The sequence below is a fragment of the Dama dama genome, chromosome 33, assembly GCF_033118175.1.
Source record: "Dama dama isolate Ldn47 chromosome 33, ASM3311817v1, whole genome shotgun sequence".
In the NCBI taxonomy this organism is placed as follows: Eukaryota; Metazoa; Chordata; class Mammalia; order Artiodactyla; family Cervidae; genus Dama; species Dama dama.
Genome location: NC_083713.1, coordinates 39,694,082 through 39,716,885, shown reverse-complemented (window position 1 = coordinate 39,716,885; position 22,804 = coordinate 39,694,082). Strand labels below are relative to the sequence as shown.

The window sequence follows — 22,804 nt, the reverse complement described above, 5'->3', positions numbered from 1 at the left end:
TTGATTAACAAGTTCATTCATTTATAATTTTTCTAAATTTTGTCAAATTGCCCTTCAGAAATGTGACATTAAATTTACAGTTCCACCTTCAATATGTGAGAATGATTGTAACCTCTGCTGATAAGCATGTGAATAAATAAATGAACAATTTAATCTTTTCCAGTAAGCTTTAATTATGCAGTTCTTTAGAATGAATCCAAACACATTTAAATATGACTGTTAGCCATTTGAAACCACACTGCCTGGATTTGTAGCCTAGCTGCATAGTTTACCAGCTGTGTCAACTTGAGCAAAGTAACTAAACTTTCTGTGCCTCATGGGTTACTTACAAGGATTACATGAGTTAATATTTATAAACTACTTGAATCCATGCTTGGCAGATAGTATATAAGTATTTGACAACAAAATTTGCATTTCTGTCTCTTTCCTGCCTATTCATTTACCTAATTTTCTGTTGAGTTTAATAGGTGTTTTAATATTTTGGTAAGTGGTGTTAACCATTGGTGGTTTAGTAGCCAGAGTTCTAAGCAAGTGAAACATGTCATGTTTAATTTTGAATTATAAAACTTAAAAAGATTCATCTAACTCAGACTCCATTTTTGACAGGATTAAGGGAAGGATTTTGTTTGAATTCTGCAAGTTCAGTATTGAAAACTGACTGAGGTTATAAGTCATTATTTCAGGGAGATCGGCTTTCTTTCCCTACTTTATGTGAGAGTTTTGATGCTGCTAATCTGATTAAATCTCTTAGAGCTACATCCTTAGCTCTAAGAGTCTGAAGATTAGAAATTCTGGTTTCCACCCCCACCCCCTGCCCCCACTATCCATTAAATTGTTACCATAGCTATTGGGCTCCCAGATAGTACCTCAGATCCCTCTGATTTATGGAAGCAGCATCTTAAAGATGGATAAGCACAGGTTTGGCTTCAGGAAGCTTAGGTAAGAGTTCCAGTTTGAATATACCTACTAGTTCTCTTGGAACAAATTGCTTTGTTTTTCTGAACTTCAGTTTTCTTGCCTATAAAATGAAGGTAACACTCTATCAGTGTCATAGAATAATTATGAAAGTCAAATGAAATGAAGATTTTTTTTAAAACAGGCATCACAATGTTGATGATGAAGGGCATTTGTTTTGCTTTCACTTTTGTTTCTGGTTTTGGAAAATGCCTATTAAGCAAGAAAATAAAATATACAGATATTTAAATTTATATAGTGATTTTTTTTTTTTTTTTGATACTCAGATGTTGTGAGGGAGTGGTGAGGTATTTTTCTTCTTCAATATTGAAAAAAACTAGGAAGTGAACTCCCTGGGGTAAAATATGGCAGTACTAGGCTTACTGTTGCTTTTTCAATGTTTAACTGTGTGACAAACTCCTATAAACAGTAACTTATCAGTAGAGATTAAATAACTAGGTTAAGACTGCACAGTTGCTAAGTGAAGGAGCTAGGATTTGAATCTAGTTTGTCTGTTTCCAAAACTTTATGTTCACTGCAGTATAGGAGCTGGTTGCATAGGTTCAGCTTCCAGGTCAAGTTGCTTAACCTCACTGTTGACATTTTTGCATCTGTAAAATGGGCATGATTACAGCATCTGCTTCAGAGGGCTGTTGATCATCCTGAGGATTTGGTGAGTTAAGTACTTGGAACAGTGTCTGGACCACTGTAAGCATTTTATAAATGGTGGCTCTTATTATAATTTATGGTAATTTCTATACACTTTTGCTTCTTTGTTTCTGCCCCTTGACTCTCTCCTTTTGGCATTAGTAAACAATGGCATCTCAGATTATTTTTGTCTTCTCCATTCCCTTATCTGTGTGGCAGGCATGACCCTGGGCATTCCATCTGGTGCAGGAGGAGAGGGCTGTGTAGCAGGCCTGGCCCTGGTGGAGTGCTCTGGGTCAGTTGCTGCAAATGTCTGGGATGGCATGTGTTTGCTAGGAGGGAGAAGGGGGAGGAATGTGAGATCTGAACAGCAAGGATCTGCCACCAGCATTCTGAGAAGAGAATCTGCGTGCTCTCGAGGGGTTCTACCTAGGAGATTGTGTATTCTCCTCAGATTTGGCAGAGAAGGCCCTAGTGCAGGGATTTCTAAACCTGGCTGGTTCATTGAGGGCACTTGTGATTCAGATTCCCGCCAGACCTAGTCAATCACTCACCAGCGGTGGGACCCAAGCTTCTATAATATTTTTGAAATGGTTTTTGAGTGGTCAGCCAGGCTTGGGAGCCACTGGCGTGCCATTTGTTCTTGTGTCTCTGCAGAGCCAGCCTCAGCCAGCCATGACAGAAGTATGTGTTTGTGACTTTGAAAATTCCTAGGAAAAGGAGCTCCTCCATTATCTAGTAAACTGTTTCTGGCAGCCCTATAAAAATGAATTTGAAATATAGATATACAAACATATGAGTGAAAGGATTCCATTACAGAAATAACAAGGGATGGGATTTGATCAAAGTAATTTGTCAGTATGGTCCCTGTATTTATGCCAGTTGCTCATCATCACTTGCTTATTCTCACACTTGCAGGTTAGATACACAAAACTGAATAGCTTTGAATATAATTTTGATGTTGAATTATTTTTAAGTGAAGTATGGTTGATTTATAATGTGTTAATATCTGCTGTACATATTAATATATATATATATATATGTTATTTTTTATATTCTTTTCCATTATGGTTTATCCCAGGATAGATATTTATTTGAATTGATTGTTATAGTTGATTTACAATGTTGTGTTCAATTTTCATGCAGCTTTATCAAAATTGTTAGAAAACTGTTTTTTTTTTTTTTTGCCCCCAGAGTGATACTCAGAGAATGAATGAATAATGCACATTCCATTTTATATTTGAGAAATCATGATTAAAGTGGAATGTTAATATGGTTAGCTGTGGTGAGACAATATTGACATTGTTGCTAAGATATTTTACCAGACATGTCATTGAGGTTGTTGCTTCAAAAACTGAGCAACGCTTTTTCTCTTTCCTTCTTTCTTTTTTGTCGTGGTTTTGGTGATGGTGCTAATGATGCAGCAGGAAGACAGCAAATAAAATGACAGGCAGAGAGTGAAAAGTCATCTCATTCTCTCCCCTATTCCCTGGGCCCTAATACAGGCCTGAAAGGGATCCTGATAAATAGCCACACGTACGCAATTGATTTATTCTGCTGCTTTCTAGAATTTGTACTGAGTTGGTTGCACTGTATTTTTAATCTGTTTGTGGGGGAGAAAGTTTAAATGCTGCCTGGAAACTTTGAGGCATTTTCTCCCAAATGTCTGTAGATCCCACTTTCCTTGTAAGGAGTTGAAGCAGGATGCATGGTACTGGTCTCTCCACTCTCCCTTGCTCTTGTAACAAGGGCTGTTGGCAGACAGCTCTGCTGACAGGGGCCTGCCAGGGTTTGGATTTGAGTAGTCAGTGAGGGGGTGGTGTACTGGTTATGATATTGTTCTAAAAGTCTTTTCCCCTCCGCTTATTTTTCCACCCCCAAAATGTCAGCATGTCCAATCTGACAGAATGTTCCTGATGATTATCATTCAGAGGAGCATGACTTGCTAAACTGTCAGCGGGTGATAGTCAGAATCACTTAAGCACCGAACAGTCTGCAGCTTGGTCAGGGTATCTGCAGTGGGTGGGGAAGCAGGTCAGGGTAATGCTGTGATTGAGGATTCTGTGTGCTTAATGCCTGGGTTCACATCTGGATCTGCCACTTACAGACAACCTACTTAGCCTCCCTAAGCCTTAGTTTCCTCATCTGTAGCTGGGGGATAATGACAGCATTTACTTCCAATGGAATAGGTTGAATAAATTAGCTACTGGGTATAAAATGCTTAGCAGGGGGTCTGGTACATCAAGTAAGATCCTAATAATGGCTAGCCTAATCATCATCCTCATTAGAGCGGATATATTCAGTGAACACCGACACATAGAATTAAAACAGAAAACTTATCATAAATACTGATGTGTTATCTGGGTACTTAATATGACTCTTTAGGGTAAGTGAGTTTCAGTATTTAGGACAGTACAAGCTGTGTAACTGAGGTAGAGAATGGCTTTAGGAATTGCTATTCATTGTGCCAGGGCAGTCCCCAGGGAAGTCCCCAGGGCTGCCTTCTGGCACAGTTGCGGGATGCTGTCACACAGATGTGGGGCGTGGAGGTGCTGGTCTTACCCTCATCATTCTTCGGTCACAGCCCCCCGACCCCCTCAAGAAAGTTCTGTGTATAAAGCAGAGTTCTCCATGTCATTACAAATAAGAGGGTATATTCAGGTTGCAGTTGTATGTGAAGGGAAGGATTCATTGGTTGGAACTTGGGAGTTAAAAACAGAGAAAGATATGAACAGAGCCAGCACCTTGAGGTTCCTTTTGACTACTTTGAAGTGTACTGAGTTGACCTCTGAACAGCCTGGAAGGGGGCTGTCGTGACCCTGTTGATGTTGAAATTCTGTATGTAGCTTACAGTTAGCCCTCCATCTACATGGTTCCTCTGTATATGCAATTTCTCACCCATGCATCCAACCAACCACAGATTGCATAATACTGAGATTATACTGTTGAAAAAAAAATTTGTAAGTGGACCTGTTCAGTTCAACCAATGTTATTTAAGGGTCAACTGTATAGGGTCAGGAACTGGATCTTGGACAACATGAGGACTGCTACAGGAAGCCAGTCCAGAACTTCACTGTGGGAACCGTCAACAAGGAGGACCATCCCCATCGGTAAAACCTGGGAGAATGATGACTGTGGGCAGTTTGGGCAGGTCAGCCTGGTGGGTTAAGTAAAACCAGTGGACATGGTTAGAAGAGGCTGGATAAAGGAAAAGTGAGCCCTCCTTCTTGAAGAAAGGAACTCATGAGGACAGAAGCTTGACAGGTATCCAGTGGAGGGGCTTTTCCTGGGAAACCTCTGTAAGTAAAAGGAGATAGATACAAATTTATGTTTCACATAAATGTTTACTGGAAAAGTGTGTTTTATCTTACAGAACATTCTAATTATAAAGATGTCAGAACATACGTCAACCTTAAAATGTAAAAGGAAGGCGGAAAAACATTGATACTTCTCACTCTCTTAGGAATAACCACCATCAACATTTTATTAAATTTCCTTCTCATTTTTGGTGGTGTGTATTATTTTCCTATTGTCATCATATGACATGTACAAAATTGTGTACACTAGCTTAAATGTTTATCCCAGGTGTTTGAAAAAATGATCACATGGTAAACTTATATTTTTCTTTTTTTGTAATTTCAGTTCCTTGGCAACGAAAGCGGTCATGGTGGTGGTCTGTGATATTCTTCTTGTTTGGGGTAGGGTGTTGGTGGGGAACAGTAAAGAGAGCTTTCTCTGCCCAATGTCACAATCATGTCAAAAATGTTAGCCATTGTTACCCACTTCTGGCACAAGGCACTATTGTTTTAAGAGGTCATCAGATAAAGTAAGAGATTCTTTCTGCACCATGGGGTGAAGGATATGGTTTGAGAAACACATTTCCTAAAAGAAAAGGGAATGGAAGCCGAAGAGGGATAGTTGAGTGAAGTCTTTGAGGGCTGGGCTTGAGTTATAGTTTATTGCTTTTTTCCTTCAAGTCATAATGTCCCCGCTGTTGAGTGGTTGACTTTGATTTTTAAGTTAACTTCTTCCTCAAAAAGGATAAATGGGCTGTGCATTTTCAGAGCCTTTGACAGGTATTTGAGAATTTGTTTGGTTGATACTGCACTTATTAGAAAACTTGGTTTGGCTTTATGAGGTTTGGTCATGCTATGTGCTCCCTCAGGATTAAAAGATATGCTTTTTTGGCTTATTGGCTTTTGGTATTTGGAGAAGAGAATTGAAATTGTGTCCCTTTGAAAAGCAAATGTTGAAGTCCTAATACTTGATAGCTGTGAAAGTGGCCTTATTTGGAAGTACGGTCTTTGTAGATGCAATCAAATTAAATTGAGGTCATACTAGATTAGGGCTTCCATGGTGGCTCAGTTGTAAAAAATCTGCCCGCAGTTCAGGAGACCCAGGTTTGCTCTCTGGGTTGGGAAGATCCCTGGAGAAGCAGTTTGTGCTTTTCCTGCCTGTCTTCTGCCTCCACCCAACTCGGCTATGGGCTACTTCCTCTTCCTCTTCCCTGTTTGTTCTTTGGTCCTGTCCTGCCTCATTCCATTTGTTTTTTAGCCTCTGCTTCTTCCCTTACCCCCCATCTAACAGACCCCAAGCCTTCCTTCCCCCAATCCTGCCCTACCCCTGACAGACCTCATGTTTCCCTGTTGTTTTTATTTAGTCACTCAGTTGTTTCTGACTCTTTGCAACCCCGTGGACTGTAGCCTGCCAGGCTCCTCTGCTTATGGGATTCTCCAGGCAAGAATACTGGAGTGGATTGCCATTTCCTTCTCCAGGGGATCATCCCGAACCAGGGATCGAACCTGCGGTTCTTGCATTTGCAGGGGGCTTCTTTACCACTGAGCCACCTGGGAAGACCAGTGTTTCCCTAGGGCTTTGGATTATCCTGTGAGCTGCATCCATGAGTGTGCCCACACTCCACCCCCAGCAGCAGAGATGATTAGGACGTGAAGTAGCCAGGGTGGAGGGTGAAGAGAGACGAGACGTGCTGCATGATGGGAGCTGCCAAGAATCTGACTCCCTTTGGGGCAGGGCATGGGGCTCTCCTTACTCCCCTGTCCTGCATCCACTTCTGACCGGTCAAGCACATACACTGTCACTTTGAGCAATCTTTATGAGACGAAACTTCATCTCTCCCACTTGCCAAGTTAAGCTGTGGTGCTTGGCCCCATTAGACTTAAGATCTTCATATCCACCTCTGTCTCTATCCTAAGGATGCAAATTTAAAATACTTAGAGGAGGCATATGCACATAGAAAAAAAATATAAACCAGTTAAAAGTGTATTTACCTCCCATCCGGGCTCCCAGCTGGTCAATTCCTGTTCCCAGAGCATCCACTGCTCTGGTTCCTGTGTGTCCTTCTTAGAGACCTTCCATGCGTGTACAAGTATATATGTGTATATCATGTAAACATACATTGTGTGCATGCACATGTATATACACAAACACAGGTGTGTGTATGCACACACATACACACTGAAGGATACACATTGTGAATAATGGAAACCTTTAATCATCTGCATGATGGAATATTCCCTCGAGTTTCTTTTCCTTTTCATTTCCCTCCAACACCCTCAGCCCCCCACCATCTTGTAATAGGAGCACACGCTTTTTAGATCTTTTTGTCTGCTTTCTTGTGGTCCCTTGGTCTTCAGCGGTTCTCCCTCCTGGGTGCACCTGAGAATCAGCTGGGGAGCTTTCGCTGGCGGTGCTGTACCCCTGACCACTCACCGCGGCCTCCTCTGTGAGGGCCTGGGCTCCCTTCTGTGAGGCAGTGAGGAGAGCTGGGAACTGCTGCTCCAGTCGTGTGCAGTGGGCCTGGCAAATCTCAAAATCCAAGTGTGGAGTTTTAGACAGGACCCGTGGGGAATGCTGGAGATGTAGAGTAATGAATCCATGCAGATTTAAGATGAACCCAGAACCCAGATTGCTTTTGGCCACAACCGCCCCGCTGCCCCCTTCATCACCCGGCCTGGCAGAGTGGCAGGACTCTGTGTCCTGTGTGGTGGGAATGGCAATCAGGGCCTCCATCCTGGGCAGAGACTGCAGGCCCAAAGGCTACAGGATTTAATGCACTTACAGTATGAGGTGAAATGAGAAGAAACTATTTAGGGTGCTTGATGACTAAACATCTATCTTGGATCCGCTTTGCCTGTATGGTGACAGCATAAGGTGTGACTGGAAGGAAATTAATGATGCCTGGGCCTGGGTGCCTCCCAAATGGAGTGTTCTAGGAGTGCTGGAGCTAATTAAACAGCCAGCTCGAAGAGTGAAAATAGATGAAGGGATGGATTTCTTCTCACTGTGGCCCGGCACTGCGTGTAGACCTACATAGACTATTTTTGGCTTTTTCCGTTAAGTATACTAAACAACACATGGTGGAAAGGCGTATCTCAATAGCCTTTTCTTAGGGGAACAGGACCACGAGAATGGACTCTGGATTGGACTGCCTGGCTTCAGACCTGACTCTGCTGTTTGCTGGTGTCCTTGATCAAGATTCTTGATTCTTTCTGAGCCTCAGTTTCCTTGTTGAAGGATGGACGTAACATTAACAACTCCTTTCTGCTGGAGATGGTTTAGTCACCAAGTCATGTCTAACTCTTTTGCAACCCCATGGACTGTAGCACGCCAGGCTCCTCTGTCTGTGTGGTTTTCCAGGCAAACATAGTGGAGTGGGTTGCCATGCCCTCCTCTAGGGAATCTTTCCGACCCAGGGATTGAACCTGGGTCTCCGGCATTGCAGGCAGATTCTTTATCCCTGAGCCACCAGGGCAGCCCGCACCTGCTTCCTGAGGTGGTTACAGTGATATAAAGTGCCTGAAACCTTGTCCTAACACACAGTACATCTAAAAAAGTACTTATTCTGTTACAGTGCACCCCTCTGGGGCTTGGGAGTGGAAGTGTTTCTGAGGTCACATACGTATTCTTAAAGTTCAGACTCCCTTGCAGGGTGACATGCCTGCCTTGAAGGGAAAACTTGGACAATTTGAGAGGAAATACTAGTCTGTTACTCATCTGTTTCTGGATAAAGTACATATGGTTCTGTAACCCTCGAGTATTAAGAATAAAACTGTGAGGATAGTCCTCACTGAGCTCTCTTCAGAATCCTCTGGAGCTTTGAAGACAAAAGGGTAAACTTGTCCTATTGACCAGATTTTTCTGTGCTCTGGGGTTAGCGGCTTTGTTGCCTTTTAGCACTATTGTTTGAGAATTAGTCATGACTGTGTGAAGAGTGTTTTGGAAAATTGCTGTCTTGAATACATTAATCTTTCTTTTTGAAAATGCACATTAACAGTCAGCTCTGGCTCGATACTTGGGAGATCCTATAAGATGTAAAAATGGTTTAAAGAGCTTTCAGAGAGAGCCTTCTCAAAGTTCCAAAAATGATATTGGATCCTGTGGGAGGAAATCTTTTCCAATTTTCTAGGTCTCTGTAAATATACATGAGTTATATGGATACAAAGCCTTATGATGGAAGATATGGTTAAGAAACATGAGTGCACTCCTGGGCAGGACTGCACAAAAGATGCCCTAACACATTTAATGCCCTAGTTAAATGTATTGCACTAGTCCTGTTTTCTGGAACTGGATAAACAGACATCTTTTCTGTTTTTTATTCTAAGCTTCTATTCCCCCCTCCTCCATCCTGCCACTTCAATGGCACAATAAATGGAAATCTTACTTCCTGCATCTGCAGACCTATTTACCTGGATGTCTAAGCTCACCCTTGCCTTTCTCAGGTCTACTCTTTTCAGAAATGCACTTTTACTTTCATCTCCCTGGCTTTGTTGCCCTCGTTTTTTTTTAAGCCTTCCCTAATCCTGCACTCCATGTACTTTAATCTCTAGCGCTGGACATGGCCATTCTGCACAGCCGCCGTTAAACATTCATCATCTCCCAGGTTTGCATTTTCTTCCATTATGAGTTTAAATCCTTTTTCACAGTCTGTCATAGTGGAAAAAAATTAAAGAACTATTATCAAAGGCTATTTCTGCCAATTTAGAAAGCCTTATTGGATGACTTTGTCCCCTTTGATAATTCTATTATCTTTGCAAACTATGACTTAGATTTAGTTTTCATGTGTGAAAGAATATGTGTATGGGTATTTGCTTTTATTTACTACACACACACATATATGTATGTATATTTGCTTATATGTATTACAAACAGGAAGAACCTTATACCCTCATGCCCTTTCTGGTCTTTTATTTTTGAAATTTTTAAGTTGGTGATTTTAAAATAAGAAAAGGTGTGTGTGTGTGTGTGTGTGTGTGTGTGTGTGTGTGTGTGTGTGTTTAAGTTGGTGATTTTAAAATAAGAGAAGGGGTGTGTGTATGTGTGTGTGTGTGTGTGTGTGGCCGAGACTGTATGTGACTTGCAAAGCCTAAACTTCTATTGCAAAAAAATGTGTTAACCCTGTATAGAATCAACTCATTTAAAGCTATGTCTGTTTTGAGTATTTCCTTTTTTTAAAAGTTTAAGTTCTTAAATATGTAGAGTAGTGAGTATGTTAGAGCATTAGACAGCCACTTTGGGGGACTTTGGGAGTTCTAGCCTTGACCTTGCTTTTCACGGTTAGCCCCCATGCCCTGGCTTCTTGTCTGTGAATTCATGCGATTGGATTAGATGCTCTCTGAGAGTGAAAGCATGTTGGGGTGGATGTGAGTGTCCATGGTGAATAAATGGGAAACACCTGCCAGGGGAGCTGGAGGAGGGCTGGTAAGTCACGGGTAGTTGATAGTATGGTTTTCCTACCCTGGAGAGGATGCGTCAACCTACCTGGCATTCCTGCTTCAGCAACAGGAAGGGGGATTGAGGTGTGCTTCCTGTCACTTAATTGAGGTACGGAATAAAATAGGTCACAGTTAAAAGAAAAACATCTTTTCAAGGCTAAAAAGAAATGTGCCAGGCGTACTGGTTGTTGCAGTGAAATGTTTTTAATTCCTCTTAAACCTCTTTAAACATCTGCTGGAAAATGTTAAATCAACTGGAGAATTTCTGGTGTCATGTTGCCTAGAACCAGTATTGTATAGTCCTGTGGATGCCCCTAAGAGACTTTCTCTTTCTGGCACTGGCGTCGGCATCCTTGTGATGCTCTTGGACTGACTTTGACCTGAACCCCTTGTCTGATTCAGTTAAAGCACCAGACTCCAGAGCGCTGTCTCCAGCCTTTTAGCCAATGGATCACCCACTTGTTTGTGCCTCTTGTTCATACATAAAGCTGCTTTCTCTGCTTCGTGCCTTTGTGATGAAAGGAAGCTGGAAGTTAGGGATCTTTAATTGTGTCTTAAAAACAAACCAACAGAACAGCATGTTTGGGACTGATGTTATGGTGAGATGTCAAAGTAAACTTGAAATAGAAACCTTCCCTCCCTCAGCCCCATCTCTAAGTCCCGTTTTATTGCAGACCACATAAAATCAAAGTACTGGAGCACAGCTGCTCTGAAGGCCGAAGGTCTTCATGGTTATGACTTTCTTTGGAAACCCATCCCCACCAGACTTGCAGTTAATGAAAATATTTGCTTTGCTTGATATAAACAAAGTTTATGGGTAGAATTTGTAATTAGGAAATGCTTTCATTCTCTTTCACCCCTCAATCTCCAATTTCTTCTTGTATCACATTGAAGAATTCTAAGTATTTAAGAAAATAAATGCTTTCTCGGTAATCAGCTTACGGTTTTATTTCTGGTGGTGTTGTAATAGATGCATCTCTCCCTCATCTTGTGTCCTCATCTAGTTGAGGTGACTCGAAATCTGGGGCTTGTTTGTTTTCGGTCAGAGATACTTGTGTGTGAGTAGGAAAAGACAGTGCCTTCTTACAGTGCCTGCTCCCATCAGGCCACCCCATAGCCATTTGAGTTTCCAGGCTGGTGATTTTGGCAGTGCAAGGGCAGTCCCAGGGCAGGGTAGCTCTCTTCAAATCTCATGGAAAAACCAGTGTTGCCTCTTCAAGACCCTCCACATTCTATGTATGTAACTCCCTGGGCTGTGGCCTCGATGCCTTCCATGTTCTTGTGTGTCTTCTAGGATTTTTGGCCAAACCAGGAATCAGGTGACCAGGTATCATTCTTGAAGGCACAGCACCTGTTAGCATTCCTAAGATGAGACCAATGTGGTGGGGGGACTGATCATGAGAGCCTGATATTGGACCAGAGCAAACAGCTGTCCCTTCAAGTCTCAGCATGGTGAACCTTCAGCCCCAGGGAGAGCTGGTTAAGTTATGGCGCATCTCCTGTTCTGCCTTAAGATCAGTTTTATCACCAGACTGTTGAAAGGGAGGCAACTGGTAAGCTTCATGACCTGGCTTAAGACGTCAAGGAGGTGGTTTTTGGAAGATTTCATTCTTGTCTGTGTTGGTGTGAGACTAGCTCCTGGGTCATGGGAACTGGAGCTGGTGGTATCTTACAGTGCAGACTCTGGAAGCAGGGTGGGCAGGGCTTGTAAGAGGAGGAGGTATTGGCCTTCATTGGGACTTAGGAGGTAAGGCGCTCCATTAACTCCAGCCCGCATGCTTCCCTTCCTCATGGACAAGAACGTTATTTGTCTTACGTGTTTGTATAATGTTCTTGTTTTTGAAAATTCTGGTGAGAGTATCCTGGTCACTCTTGTCATTTCTTCAAATATAGGTCGTTTGGATATTTAGTTCCCCAACTTTATTAAAACCCTTTCAAGCATAGCTAGCCCAACTGAGACTGAAATTACTTTCTGATGGTGCCAACTTACGCCTTGTGGAACCTGTGGCTTTTCTGTTCACAGCTCTGCTGGTTTTGAGTTGCCTTTGAAAGCAGTGCTTGAGCATGTTTGCCCTTTTTAAACTCTTCCCCTCCCTACTCCCTCCTGGTCTGTGGAGGGAGTAACTCTCTACTTCCTCATGCCTCCTAATGTGAAAAACAAGTACAGTGATGCCTTTGGGGACTTGACAGTTAGGATTGCATCCTTTTTGAGTGTTGTGTGTAAAGATTTGCAAACCTTGAGTTCCCACCTGGCTAAATAAATGGTGTAAGTTCAAATCCAGGCTTTGGTTTTTGGAGTCAGGAGGACATGGTAAGGACCAGTTGGTAACTTTTGTCAGAGAGACAAGGTAGCTTGTGGAAAACTTTCTGTACCTTTCCAGTTTTGCTGTATATAATGCAAAGCTTGAAGATGCTCTTTTAATCTTCAGGAAAATAATTTATCTCCTCTTCTTGCCTCATCTCAGTTGCTTCTTTGTATATGCCCGGGGTCAAGGAGGAAAGCGTAACATCTGAGTACTTGAGGACTGGCTGTATTTTTTTAAGGTTCTGGTCCTAGCCGACAGATTCCCTTCCCTGTATTCTCTTTTTAATTGCATTCTAAAATATGTGTGCCTTAGAATGTTTAATTTCTTAATAGTAAGCTTGTCTGTCCTTAAGTTCATTAAGGGGCTGAATATTGAGGAGAACCTGCTTCATCAGTGAACCACGGTTCCAGTTTCATGACTAAGGGTTTGGGCTGGTTGAGTTGTAGGACGGTAGACTCTGTCCTGGGGAGTGTGAAGTGGATGGGATGAGAGGAGAATCTTTTTTAAAAAATCATTAAAAAAAAACACTCAACACACACATATGGCATATGGGAATTCTAAGAATGTAGTTCTTGGGAATTAAACTTGCATCTGTGGCTTAAGCTAAGGTTTTCTCTCTCCACTCCAGGAGGTGACTTTGGTCCAGAGACTTCCCCTCCAGTCCTGCCCCCTGGCCATGGTGGCGAGTTTTCTGTGAGCAGCCTTCCAGTGGCAGAGGATGCCTACAGGGTGAGCTTGGCTAAAGGTGTCTCCATGTCTCTGCCTTCATCACCTCTGCTGCCTCGACAGTCTCACTCTGTGCCGTCAAGGTCAACCAAAAAGTCCCCAGGTAAACAAACGAGTGCCCTAACTAGCTTCTTGGTTATATAAGTAGCGAGTGTGTTGGAATTAGGCAAAGCTAGTGCCTACAAGAAATCTTTCAGCAGAAGGTTTTTATTCTTTTTAATGTAACTTCTGGAAGATGGAGATCTTTTTTTTTTAAAGATTGTTTGGATAGATTGATTTCTTTAGTTCAACCTATCTGTAAACCATATTGATTGCCTGGACTGGACTTTTTTTTTAACAAAGATTCATGTTATCAATATTAACATTGACCAACAGTTTTGTTTTCTTGTTCACAAATTAGAGAAATGCTATAATCTAAGCTTTCTGTGGTATGTTTACAAAGTTATGGATTTTGGCAAGTGTAATCTGAGAACAGTCTGTTTATTACTGCTTAGCATTATATACTGATGTATTTTCCTTGATTACATCATCCAGCATTTGAACAGCTATAAAATTTAATTGTTGGTGAAAATTCAGCCTTGTAAAGTGGTAGGACAAGGGACTTATAGATTATTTGAAGTATTTTGGCTTCCCTTTTTATTAGTAACTTTTTGCATTTTACTTTACCAGTAATAACCCAAACGTTACTTAACTTTAATCAGATGTGAGGAAAGGCTTGCCAAAATGTTGATACCTGGAGTTAAAAAGTTCTTTGATCTTCTTTTAGGTTTTCTGAGTATTCGTTTACTGAGGGCAAGATAAAATGGGGCCTTATTGATCATGTGCCAGTGTAAGAATTGTTTACATTTACACACTAGACATGTTTGGAGTTGATCTAAAATATGCCCTGGGACTGTGAAATTGGCATCTGTTTTTCTAATTTCCTCAATATGTTATATGCATTATTTCTAAATCATGTAGTGGATATTTGCAGTTTGAAGGGGGGTGTAAAATTAAGGTAAACCTTAAGTTCTGAATGTTAGCATTGGTGCTGTTGAGTTGGTGATTGTCCAAAAATCTTTTGTTGTTATAGAACTTTCTTATTTTGGACAGCATTGTTTACAATCCAGTCATTAGCTGGAACTTGGAAACCTTTTGGTATGAAGTGATTTCCTGTGCCAAGGAATTTGACCTGTTTATCAGTATTTGGGGAAATTCCTGGAATGTCCTTTCTTGCTTCTCTTTGCCCTCCCCCCACTGCTGTATCTCTTTGTCAGATTTCTTCGCTTGTTTCAAATCCCAGTTCCCACACTGCCCCTTTCGCCAGTTACCCAATTGGAATTACTGCTTTTTACAAATTGTGCACAGCATTTTGCCTTTATTCTTATTAGCTTCATCATTTGTCCTTTTTCCTTGAATTAGTGTGTGTATGTTTCTTATGTCTAATGATTGAAAGCATGCATGATGTCTTCTCCAAGTGTACCTCATCTATAGAAGCCAGGTTCTAGAGGTTTCCCTCCTGTAGTCTGTGCTGCTGCAAATGAATTGATGCCTCTTGAGCCCTAAGATTAGTGAACACCTGAGAAACTCTGGGGCATACTATATTTCAGAAATATTATTATTGATAAAAAATCAAGGTTAGTTTTAACGGGACTTTAAAATGTTTTTTCCCCAGCTTTTTTGAAATATAATTGACCCATAACATTGTAAGTTTAAGGTATATAATGAAATGATTTGATATGTATATTACAAAATGATTACCACTATAAGGTTAGCGAACACATTCATTACTTCACAATTACTGTTTACTTACCTTGTGGCATTTTCTTGGGGACATCAGGTAGCAATGAATGGCATGACAAGCTTGGGCAGTGTGGCAAGAACGGTCAGACCCAGAAGGGTCTCATTGAGGCTACAGGCAAACCTGCAGAGAAATCCCTGACAAGACTTTGTCTCCTGTGTCCTGACCAAATTAGCTGTCTTTAGCTTTTGAGAAAATATCTCAAAGTTTGTTTTTTCTCTATAGGAATAAATTTATTTCTGCTAATATGTTCTCTGCAGGGCCTTACAAATGGAAGGGAATAACTAATTCTGCAAAATTCAACCTTTTAATGGAATGAAGGAAATATTAGATGCTTTTGGTTCAAATGATAATTAAATACACTAAGTGCATTCTTCTCTGGTGGGGCAGTGTTTGATGATTGCCCAAATGTGAACAGCAAACTCATGTCTCACAGTGATTATTTGGTTTCATTATCTTGGTAATTTTAATCAAAAAGGAAAGTTGAGGGCAGAGATGCTTGCTTAAAAGTGGCAGTGACTCAGAATACATCAGACAGTAAACAACATTTTTCCACAGTGTTAAACACACACAGACTTCTGTTTAAACCATATTGTTGGAAAATTATCCAGAGCCCTAATGTTCTACCTGCCTATAAAAATAGTTGACATATGGTTGTGAACATGCACTGGATTTTAAAATAGCCATCTATTTGAAAAGTTAGCACTATTGTTGCTAATGATACAGTAAATACAGTGTGTGAGCAGAGCCCATAGGTAGAGAACCCCCCCCGCCCCCACCTACCCCATCCCCTCTGTTTTTCCTTCCCAGCTGTGCTTCAAGAGCACATAATCTTTCAGACTCAGCTCTGAACTTACCTCCATGACTTCTCTTCTCATGTGTAAGATTAGCTGCCCTTCTCTTTCTTCTGTTTAAGGCCAAACCAAAACAAAAATACCCAACCAAAAACCAAACCTGTTTTACCTGTTTAGACAGAAAAACTCCACTAATTGATGCTCATCAAGAAACTACTGGACTGTAACTATTATTCTAGCAAAAGTCAAATACTAGAAACTCCTGTCACAGGCACTCCACACAGCCTGTATCAATAATGAAGGTGTGTATACTAGTACATTTGGTGATCAGCTCCTAGGTCACAAGAATCCTGGACCAGAGAAAATGTCATTAACTTTGAAGTAATGGGACCCTGCATTTCATGTGGTTGAGTTTATGTCCCAATTCTATTGCCAGTTATTTTTATTTACTCTTCTTTCGTGTTGCTCTACAGTATTTGTATTTTTTCACTGCTAGTTGGAAGATTCAGTTTCCCGAGTACTGTTCAAAAGTTTTTGTTTTTGCTAAATGAGAAGTAAATTTTCTGGTGATGAAAACAAGGGTCAGTATCCATTAAAGTAGTTCTGTGGTGTTGCAAGCCTTTTTGGATTAAAAATTCATTAATATTTGTAATGCATCCTTTTGTCTTCCAGAGAAGAGCAAAGCCCGTTTCCTGTGGATGTTTATTAGTAATATCTTTTGTGCCTTTATATTTGGATTACATTTTCCCAGATCACTTTGGGCCCATTATGAAACAGTCAGAAGGAGGCAGGAAGGGACTTTTTAAGCTACTGTGAATGGGGTGAAACAGCAGATGGTGAAAAGTGGGTGATATTGCTTTTCTAATCCTCATATTTATGGGGAGACTGGGTAGTGATGATTATAGGCATTGCCCCTTATTTGTGGCTTCTTTTTCTGTGGTTTCAGTTATTTCTGGTCAGTTGGTGTCCAAACATATTAAATGGAAAATTCCAGAAGTAAACAATTCATAATTTTTAAATTGTGTGCCATCACATCATGAAATCTTGCTCTGTCCTGCCGGGGACGTGAATTGACTCTCTATTGTGTGTGTCCTGCCCATTAGTCACTGCATTGCATTGCAGTACTTGGGTTCGAGCAACCCTTATGTTACTTAATAATGGACCCGAAGCTCAAGAGTAGTGATGCTGACTGGTCAGACACACTGAAGAGAAGCTCTGCAGTTTCCTTTAAGTGCGAAGGTTCTTGACTTAATAAGAAATGAAAAAAAATCACTTGCTGAAGTAGCTAAGAACTGCAGTAAGAACTAATTTTCTATACGTGAAATTGTGAGGAAGGAAAAAAACGGGTGCTAGTTTTGCCCTCACACATCAAACTGCACAAGTTACAACCATAGCATGTGATGAGTGCTTTAGGTAAGAGGGGAAATACATTAAATTTTTACTATAAAATACTTTGAGAGAGATCCCATTCTGTTTGTTATTGTCATTAATCTTGTATTTTGCCTAATTTATAAATTAAACTTTATCATAGATATGTGTGCATAGGAAAAAATACAGTATATATAGGGTTCAGTACTCTGTGATTTCAGGCAGCCCCTGGGGATCCTGGAACATATGGGGGTTCTGCTGCCCTTGCACCTCTGCTGTGTCCAGTCCCAATTCTGTCTCAGTTGACAGAGCTGATGTAGCAGTTCTGAAATCCCCTCAGGCTGTCTGTTTCTTTAAGGGAGAACCTCAAAGCTGACGGGCCGTAAAGTGGAAGTCATTCCGCCCTTTGATTCTTGGACCATGAGTTAATGTCTACCAAGGCCCTCCTCCTCTCACCCCGCCGGAGTGTTTATTGTAGAGAATTTGGAAATCCCAGTGGAGAGACAGGATCATTCTTAGGGTTTTGATTTTCTAGTTGTTTTTTTTTTTAATTAATTCTTCCTAAACGCAGTACCACATGTGCTCTGTCATTTTCCTGAATATTATATCACGAGCACGTACAGTGTGCCTGAAGAACTTGATATTTGATGTTCATTGTTTCAATATTCTATAATTGATTTTTAACTCATTTCTTACTGTTTTATATTTATACTATTTTTCAGTTTTTAAAAAAAATTGAGTCAAGATGTTTTGTTTTTGCTATTAAATGCCTGTAGATCTTTCATTGTGATAAAACACACATTACAAGTTCCCATCTTAACTATTTTTAAGTGTACAATTTGGTCATACACTGACAGTGTTGTGCATCCAATCTCCAGAACTTCCAATGTGAATATTTTTGTTAAGTAATTTTTATATACATCTGATTTCCCAAGAGCAACAGTTTCCCAGAAGTGAAAGTATTGAACTAAATGGACTGCACTTTTAAAAATTCTTGGTCCGTTCTGCGCAGTCACTTTACAAAACGCTGCATTGACTTCACATTGCCTCTAGCTTTCTTTGAGAGGCTTCCTTCTGAAGTCAGCATCTTCTGAAAACAGTCTTGAGTGGATGGTGCTAGTCACTGCTTTGTCAGGCCCCGCTGTGGACCACTAAGTAGCAAGAGGAGGCTGAGAGAAGTCATTCTATAACCCTCCTCTTTTGAACTTCCCTTGTGTCTGCACTTCTCAATTTCCATTTTCTTTCTTTCTGTGGAACTGTGACAGGAACTATCACAGCTGAGTCAGATCAAGGTCATAGTCAGAGCTAACAGTCTACTGGCTTCCAGGTGTATTGACGGCCGCGGTCTCTGTTGCGTGCATGGATCACGGGGGCTGGTAGGCAGGTGCGGGTTGGCAGGCCCCTTTGCAGATAGAGACACAGAGGCTCTTCCGTAGGAAACTTACCCCAGCGTGCGAGTCGTTGGCAGAGGTTGGCCTCAGCCCAGCTCCCACCCCAGCACATTCTCCCATGCTGGTGCCAGCCTGCTTTGCTCCGTCTGCACCCTGTTGACACATGAGCTGCAGATGACGTGGCTCTGTGCTCTGGTGGCATGCACGGGGGAGGCGGCAGGCTGGAGGTTGTGCACGCGTGCATCTGTGAGGCCCCTTCCCGGGGAGGTGGAGGGCGGCACGGGCGATCACGCAGTCTGCGCACAGAACCAGCTGCTCTAAGCCCTGCCATCGCCTCTGAGTGGTCAGGTCACATTCAGGGCTCTGACCTTCAGCACGACATTTCCTCCTGCTGCAGTGACCCCGAGAGCACTCTTGGTTTCCTCCTGCAGGCTCATTCTGTGATCACCTCCTCCGAGGAGCAGGCGGCCCGCCTGTCTTACTGCTGCTTGTAGCCAGGACCAGGACACACAGAAACTTTGTTCTGTGCTCACACACACACCTGTGTGTGTGGTTTGTCCCACTGTGAACTTAAGGACCTTTGAGTGTTGTTTATTCTCCTGCCCGTGAGTCCTGGTCCACCCATACACAATCTGGCTGTACCACTCGATCAGACCCAGGGATTTGAAAGAAGACCGCTGACTTGAGTCCTGCTTTCAGAAATTCTGATTTAATGCCTATGAGGTATTGGGATTTTAAAATATCTTCCCAGGTGGTTCTAATATGTAGCAAAGTTTGAGAACCACTGGTAAAGAATATGTGATCATCTTATAAAATTCCTTTTCCAAGAAGGTAAATACAGAAATAACTTGTGTATTTTCTGAATTTTGGAAAGAATAGTTGTGGAGGGAGATTCATTACAAAAATATACAATATAAAGATACAATAAATTTTGGTACTCCCACCCCATCCCTAGAAAGACAACCACTTCTGAAAATTGGTCGAATGTCTTTCCTGCCTTGTTTTCTATAGTAAATAAACAATAATGATGTATTTGCCCACTCCCCCAGCTTCGTATGTGTAAGACAATCCCAGTTTCCTAACAAAGAATGGTGGAAGAACATTCTTGTTTATTAATATTTAAAGGCTCTCTGATATTTTCATTGAATAGACTATTAAAGTGTGACTACTAGGTGAAAATTTTTTTGTAATGTTATAAATGGATTATTATATACTTATTGGTCATTTGTACTTTTTTTCTTTGAGAATTCTTGTGGTATCTGTCTTCCATTCTACTAGGGCAATACAGTTCTTACTGAATTATCAAAACTTTTTGTTGTTTGTTTTAAGGCCATCAGTCATGTATGTAATTCAGAAATGTTCCCAGTTCATGGTTTTCCATTTAATTAGCTTTACAGTGTTTTAGGATTCACAAAATTTTTTTTGTTTTCTCAATTCAAATTTACATATTTTTCCATTATAATTTATCCCTTTGCACTTAAAAAAAAAAACAACTTTATTGGGATGCTTTGCATATTGTATAATTCATCCGTCTAAAGTTTATAGTTCAGTGTTGTTTTAGCATTTTCACAGGGTTGTGCAACCATTGCCACAATCTAATTTTAGAACATTTTAATCTCTCTTAAAAAAAAATCCATTTGCATTAGCAATTACTCCACATCCCTCCCTCTCCAAGTCCCCTCCAGCGCCACATCCCACAGCCCTAAGCAGACTCCACTCTGTTTTTTTCCTCTATGGATTTGCCTGTTTGGGGGATTTTGTATAAATAGAATTATACAATATATGGTCTTTTGAGATTGGCTTTTTTATATGCATGCATATGCTGCATGTTTTAGTCCATTTTTTAGTTGATGGATGTCTGAGTTATTTCCATTTTTTGGCTATTATGAATAATGCTGCTATGAACATGTGTATCCTTTTTTGTGGGGATGTGTCTTTTTGCTTTTTTCAGGGGTACATACCAGGGAGTGAAATTGCTGAAATTATATGGTAACTCTATTTAACCTTTTGAAGTACTGCCAAATTGTTTTCCAACATGACTGCACCATTTTGGATTCCTAGTTTCAGAGTATAAGGTTTCCAGTTTCTCCAAATCCTTGGTAACTCTTGTTATTATCTATCTGTTACCTATTATCTTGGCTATAGTCAAAAAGATAGATAACTTTGTAGTCCATGTGAATTAGTATCTTATTATAGTTTTATTCCGGCTTCCCTTGTAGCTCAGTCAGTAAAAAGTCTGCCTGCAGTGCAGGAGACCCGGGTTTGATCCCTGGGTTGGGAAGATCCTCTGGAGAAGGAAATGGCAACCCACTCCAGTATCCTTGCTTGGAAAATCTCATGGACAGAGGAGCCTGGTGGGCTGCAGTCCATGGGGTTGCAAAGAGTCGGGCACGACTGAGCGACTAACACTTACAGTTTTATTAAGTTTTAATAATTCTTTGTATATTCTAAATGCAAATTATGCAATATGCAAATATTTTCTTCCATTTTATGCTCTTGATACTATTGTTTTTTGTTTTTTTTTTTTATTAGTTGGAGGCTAATTACTTCACAACATTTCAGTGGGTTTTGTCATACATTGATATGAATCAGCCATAGATTTACATGGGTATTCCCCATCCCGATCCCCGCTCCCACCTCCCTCTCCACCCGATTCCTCTGGGTCTTCCCAGTGCACCAGGCCCGAGCACTTGTCTCATGCATCCCACCTGGGTTGGTGATCTGTTTCACCATAGATAATATACATGCTGTTCTTTCAAAACATCCCACCCTCACCTTCTCCCACAGAGTTCAAAAGTCTGTTCTGTATTTCTGTGTCTCTTTTTCTGTTTTGCATATAGGGTTATCGTTACCATCTTTCTAAATTCCATATGTATGTGTTAGTATGCTGTAATGTTCTTTATCTTTCTGGCTTACTTCATTCTGTATAAGGGGCTCCAGTTTCATCCATCTCATTAGGACTGATTCAAATGAATTCTTTTTAATGGCTGAGTAATATTCCATGGTGTATATGTACCACAGCTGATACTATTGTTTTAAGCACAGAAGTTTCAAATTTTAATTTAGACTGTTAGATTATTATTTTGCCACTGCTCTTTTGATGTCATATCCAGGAAACAGTTGCCTACTCAAAGGTCACAAAGATTCATACCTATGTTTCCTCCTAAGAGTTTTATAGTTTTAACTCTTATATTTAGGTCTAGGCTCCTTTTTGAGTCCGATTTTTGTGAATGGTGTGAGGTAGGGGTTGTCTTCATTTTTTCACATGATGAAGGATATCTAGTTGCCCCAGCACCATTTGTTGACAAGTGAATTCTTTTCCCTCTGAATGAATTTTGAGTCCAAGCCACTGTTGTGCCCAAACCAGCTCTTCTGTTCCCCTTTCCCTTTGCTTGTTCTTTCCCCTGTGTCCTAGGTCACAACTTTCTCTTTTCAAGTTGACCCCAGCTGTAGCTTACATCTGTTGCTTCATCCAGTCTTCCTTTAGGTCTCTACTTTTCCCTATGTAAGAAGAAACTTCTTTCCAAAAACCTGGTAGCAATGTGCTTCCTCCTTTCTCTGCACCACCTTTGATGGCATTTCTCCCCCCTGACATTTTTTGAACTCCTGGTCTTTGTTTTTCCTTGGAAGCCTTGGAGACAGGATCTAATCACATCCTTCAAACAGTCACCCCAGTGATGGGTGCTGGTATGTACCGATTAAAATGAATTGAATTTAAGTAGTCTACTTTCATAAGCTCCGTGTGATTAATTGAAAATACTAATGGACACATAAGCAATTTAAATGCCATAGAACCTTACATTTGTAAAGCTGGGAACATACCTTTCCCCATATCTGAGAGAACGAATACTTAATTAAGGCCCTACCTCTCTCAGGATTTTGCTGCCAGGAGCATGCTTTAAGTTGGGTTGTCAGCAGCCTTCTCATGGCTCCCTTTCTGTGCTCCTGCCGCTCTCCTGTTTTCTCAGGCTTCTGGCGGTTTTGTTTGTGTTTTTCCTTGGCTGTGTGTTTCCCACCATCTTCAGTTAGTGAGGACTGAGGTTTGATCCAGTCACACTGCATGGCGACATCAGCTGCACCCTGTGGTGGGGTCAGATGGCGGCTA

The 22,804-nt window shown here is 41.1% G+C and overlaps 1 protein-coding gene across 10 annotated transcripts in view; it reads left to right on the top strand.

Moving 5' to 3' along the window:
* TANC1 (tetratricopeptide repeat, ankyrin repeat and coiled-coil containing 1) overlaps window positions 1-22,804 on the top strand; it is a 245,557-nt gene that overhangs the window by 97,878 nt on the left and 124,875 nt on the right. For all 10 annotated transcript variants that reach the window (XM_061135350.1, XM_061135357.1, XM_061135354.1 and 7 more), the window contains exon 4: window positions 13,269-13,469. In XM_061135350.1, coding sequence (XP_060991333.1) covers window positions 13,269-13,469 — 201 coding nt within the window. The remainder of the gene's footprint in view (window positions 1-13,268; window positions 13,470-22,804) is intronic.